This window comes from Pagrus pagrus (assembly GCF_965226575.1).
Source record: "Pagrus pagrus genome assembly, chromosome: 3".
In the NCBI taxonomy this organism is placed as follows: domain Eukaryota; kingdom Metazoa; phylum Chordata; class Actinopteri; order Spariformes; family Sparidae; genus Pagrus; species Pagrus pagrus.
This window is the reverse complement of record NC_140187.1, coordinates 10,348,141-10,352,991: the sequence shown is the minus strand read 5'-3', so window position 1 is coordinate 10,352,991 and position 4,851 is coordinate 10,348,141. Positions and strand designations below refer to the sequence as shown.

Genomic DNA, 4,851 nt, shown 5'->3' with positions numbered 1-4,851 from the left:
TAACTTCGCGTTGGCGCAGTGATATTGAAACTTACCGTTATGCGGCCTCACAGGTGTTCTGTAATTGGGGATTCCATCAACGGTTTCGAACGTCAGTCAGCCAATCACAACTGAGGGTCAGAACTACTTGCTGGAAACGTGGTGTTCGTTTTTGACGCGTTAACTTACTTTAAATAGATCCTGGTAACACTTTAAAAGATTAAAAGTGTTTAGGAAATACATATAATAAATAATAAAATGCATATAATAAATTGCTAGTACTGTATTTAAATAAAAAAGTAAATTTTGAGGTACTTTTACTTTGCTTGAGTATTTCCATGTTCTTTAGTACTATATACTACCACTCCTCTACATATTGAAGGCAAACATTGTACTTTTTTCTCACTACATTAATTTAATAACTTTAGTTACTTTTCAGATTACACGGTGCAGAAAAATGTTATATAGTATCGGATCTGATAATTGGCCTGGCCGATAATCAATAGACCCACAGTATACAGTATATACAGACGTAAATATATGTATTTTTTGCTTTTACTTGTAATTTTGATACATACGTTTATTTTTTGCCAGAAAATTACTTTTGATACTTGGTAAATTTAATATCAGATACTTTCAGACCTTTACTCAAGTACTACACCACTCAAAATTAGTTAGGGACATGGGTGCATATATGAATGTGCATGGATATGCAATAAAAGTCAAATGAAATGCGTTGCATTATTTTTGGGGACCATAAATATTCAGAAAAACACACCAAAAAAATTCAGATGTCACAAAATAAACAATCAAGTGAGACACTAAAATATTCCAAAATCCCTAAATAATTTTGAGTAGTGTACTTTCTTTTACCAAAGTAATACTTTAACAGGATATCTTTACTCTTACTCAAGTATGACTTCTGGGTGCTTCATACAACACTGGGTATACTTATTAGAGCATGTTTTATGAGGCATATATTGCCTCATAAAACATTTATCTATAAACATTTTTCAAAGGATTTCTCAACGTTCCTTATTATATGAAACTGTGACCTACTTATTTCATTAATCTCCATTTCTTAATGATCATTTAATTTTGGATTTTACAACCACTGTCACGTATCATCACTGGTGTCTGAATATCACATAAATGTTGACAAAATTAGAAAAAAGACATCTAAAATAACTGTACTTTTTTTATAAGGAAGTCATGACAGATTGTGCCATGCAAAGGAAGTCAATATTAGCCCAGGACATGATCTCATTCTGACTCATTTAAACCAGCCTGAAATTTAGCAATGAATAAAAACACCTACGGTGAATGACTACACACTGTATTTATTATCTGTTGGAATCCAAATACAATTCAATCAATGATATTCAATTATAAAAGACCATAAATGCAAACATTTATACCAAATAAAATATGCAGCTGTAAAAAGGAGCAGAAAACATTTTATGAAACTTTGCTCTTTGTAATCGTGTTAAATGTGAATACTATGCACAGTTCAAGGTCATTCTGAAGCATCTCAAATTCAATGCACATCATTTATTTTGTCGTAATAGTGTATGACGGTAGTATTTCATACCCCTGTAGTGATAACTGCTGTTGTTGACCCACCACCGATTAACACACACACACACACACACACACACACACACACACACACACACACACAGGTAACAAGCGCACACACACGTACACACATACGCCGCACTATCTATCGCTTCTTTTTGCTCTCTTTCTTTGGTTTCTGTCGAATCTGAGGTGCTGGTCCTTTAGGTTTCTTCATCTGTTCAGTTGCCTTGCCATCAGTGGACTCAGTCTCCTCCTGTAGAGCAAATAAAGGAAGCATTAAACACCCTGTGACTTCAATAAAAATTCTTTGACTCATTTTAAATATGGTGTAAAAATATACGACTGCTAATCATGATTAGATGAGTGTGTTTTAAAGATGTATTTGGATAATGTGTTTTGATAATCTTGTTATGAAACATTTTGTGCTGTACAATAGTCTGTGCATAGGGACTTAGTAATCAGTGGTAATAGGTTATATGCATTTTGGTAATGCAGTTGTTCTCCATGGTTTTTAGACTCTGTGTTATCCTATTTCTGTTAAATCCTAGAGTTTATGGAGCACAAACATGCGCGCACACACACACAAAAAACAAATTCAGATGTGTTTCAGCACTTTCACTCTGTCAGCACTGTTTCTGTGACTGCAATCTTTCCAATGGCAAGGCAGAACAACAGCAGGCTGCTGTGAAGAATGAAATGGCGACATACTGTGGAGAGTAATCAGTGCATCTGGTGACAATGTCTGAAAATAGAATAATTAGACAGTGGATTTAATTGCTCTCGTCTATAAATAATCTCTCCTGACAGTTGTTAGTATGAAGATTGTGAGAGTAGCCCTTAGTGGCTCGTGTCTTCATGGACATTTAAAAATAAGATATTCAGCACTACTCTTGCTAATTGGTCTGCTTTCTCTGTATTTCACAAAGGCTGAATGATGACATTCTGTAAGACTGTATTACCGCAGAACCTGTAGTTCTGTCAAATAATATGGAGAAAAAAAAAATTAAAACAGTTTCATATAAATACTTTTATTAACAGGAAATGTTTCTGATAGTATTAGTTTGTGGCTACCACAGGAAGCAATGTGTTATATATCGCCATGTCAGGTTTTTGCTACGACCCTGACTCCAAAATCTATGGGAACCTGTGTAAAACAGAAATAAAAATAGAATTGTAATCATTTGCAAAAAGAAGTGGTAGTCATAGCCCATGTAGTCCATTTTTTAAAAATAATATCTTGTCTCTGAAGTATTATCAACTCAGTAAATGCCAAAAAGGGTCGACAAATCATCAATTCAGTTTTATTTTTGTTTTACACAGCGTCCCTTCAATTTTGGATTTCAGTTCATTGTGAACTTCAATGTATGGTGTCATTGCACAGTCTTAAGAACTGTCCCCTCCTCTTGAGCCAGATATATTTCTCTCCTAGTTGAAGTGATACTGAAATAGTCTAAATTAGGTCAGTGAGCCGAGACACAAGTCTACTGCTCTGGAAAAATGAACTTATTACTTTTCAATTACGCAGGTGTTTCTCACAAAATACCTGCGTAATTGAACACCCTTTCTTGTTTGTGTGAGAAACTGCTTAGCTGCATACCACATTTTTTTAGTGTTACATTGACTAACAATTAACTTAAACTCATATTTTCATACAGAGAAAAAGTCAACAGCGTTCAAATTGGTATCATGCAAAAAAAATAACATCGAGTAGGGGATAGTGTTATTGTGATAACTGCCTGAGTTGTGTCAAATCCATTTCTGTTTCCCCTCACTTAGATCTCAGGCCAAAAGTATCCCAAACCCTGACAGGTTATCTATGACACCTAACCTACACCCTAGCCCCAACTGTGGAGAGCAGCAGAAAGGGAACACTGTTTGCCACAAGACCTGCTCCTCTCTTTTCCTTGTTGTCAACCTACCAGTTCATGTCCCTTGGATGTAGGGATGATGACAGCCAGGATGCAGATGAGCTGAAAGATGGCACCCAGAAACAGCCCATAACGCAGTAGGCTCTCTAGGAATGTGGGCTCAGGGACCTCTGGTGGGGACAGGTCCAGTTCTGCAGACATGGTGCTGGTAGTTTGCTGTTTGGTCTGTTATTCTTCAGAGACCTATCTGTGCAAAGAACAGGATCACGGTTAGCAGAAAACTGTCGGTGATCAAAAAAACTGGTGTGTAAGATGATTGAAGGAATTGTATAGGGTCCCAGAAAAAAAGGAGGAAAAGTTACAGTAGAAAATTATTCCGTCTCGCACCGTATTATCTTTTAACACTTAACACATTTAGAAATGTGAATCAAAGGTTGTATTCTGCTCTCATACAGTTGTGCTACTTAAAAAAAACGGTACTGTGTACAACTGTACATCTTTTATTGTTGATAGACGCAGCTACCAATGACAACGTAGCAAAGCAGTGCTGCTACATTTCTTATGCATATATTTGCACTTATGAATATAATACGTATGTGGAAGAAAAGCTTACCAGTGGTGGGAATATTTCACTCTTCTCTGTCGATGTAAACATCCAACTCAGGTCAAAGGAAAACAAAAACGTGAAACTGTGTAGAAGGTGTAGCTTTCAAGGGGGAGAAATAACACATCCGTTTAACGGAAGTGACGTAGCGCATTTGTTATCCGCTTCCGGTCCGGTCTACGATTGGTTTGAAAATGGCGCCTCCTAGCGTTTGTGAGTTTGTGTTGAACCTCAGGCTCTGTGTTACTATTTTGTAAAACTCTTAAAATGTTGGAAACTATACTCTCACTACTTTGAGAGGAAAATGTCAGTCAATAAAAATTACATTATGTAATTTACAGCTATACCTAGTAGCCTGGTGACTTAGCTTAATCAGCTAACGTTAGCTCATAACTAATATGGCTTAACTAACTGTGCTTAGCCTACATGGTGTAGCATCAACAATTCAACAGCAAAGATGACTGACTCCTCAAAGTAAGTACTTTTAAGTATGTTTTCATTTTAATATTTGCTTTTGTGAATGTAATACCCTACTTATTTATCCATTTAATTACTGATTTGACCTACATAACTCAGTTTAGGATTCATTATTAGAAAAAAACAGCCTTTACTATAAACAGAAGTAAAGTATTTTTCATAAGAGATGACTTTTTCAGCTCAGAAATTATATATAAAATAAACTATAAAGGAGCACTATGTAGTTGTAATTCCAACTCAGAATTTTAATGAGGTAGTAATGTTTTCCACAACTCAGTAAACAAGCTGTTCTCAGAGGAAAATAAGGTCCCAAGAAAACTGTTTGAAGCTAGAAAGTGGCAG

The 4,851-nt window shown here is 35.8% G+C and overlaps 1 protein-coding gene across 2 annotated transcripts; it reads right to left on the bottom strand.

The window, feature by feature from the left end:
* Nucleotides 1-1,299: 1,299 nt before the first annotated feature.
* On the bottom strand, nucleotides 1,300-4,178 carry manbal (mannosidase beta like). 2 transcript variants are annotated; one of them, XM_084348002.1, is made up of 3 exons: nucleotides 4,042-4,178; nucleotides 3,480-3,675; nucleotides 1,300-1,813 (listed from the first exon to the last, which is right to left on the bottom strand). In XM_084348002.1, exons 2-3 carry the CDS (start codon nucleotides 3,627-3,629, stop codon nucleotides 1,703-1,705), a joined length of 261 nt encoding a protein of 86 aa, XP_084204128.1. In that variant the 5' UTR covers nucleotides 3,630-3,675; nucleotides 4,042-4,178; the 3' UTR covers nucleotides 1,300-1,702. The 2 variants fall into 2 exon arrangements, with proteins under 2 accessions (XP_084204128.1, XP_084204129.1); XM_084348003.1 differs by having other exon boundaries at nucleotides 3,480-3,671; nucleotides 4,042-4,172.
* Between the last annotated feature and the right edge of the window lie 673 nt (nucleotides 4,179-4,851).

What these genes read in the sequence shown, in the direction of transcription:
- manbal (XM_084348002.1), bottom strand. Translation starts at nt 3,629, where the DNA reads ATGTCTGCAGAACTGGACCTGTCCCCACCAGAGGTCCCTGAGCCCACA. An exon ending in CATCCAAGGGACATGAACTG is followed by an intron (nt 1,814 to 3,479) that starts GTAGGTTGACAA and finishes TTTGCTCTACAG; the next exon opens with GAGGAGACTGAGTCCACTGA.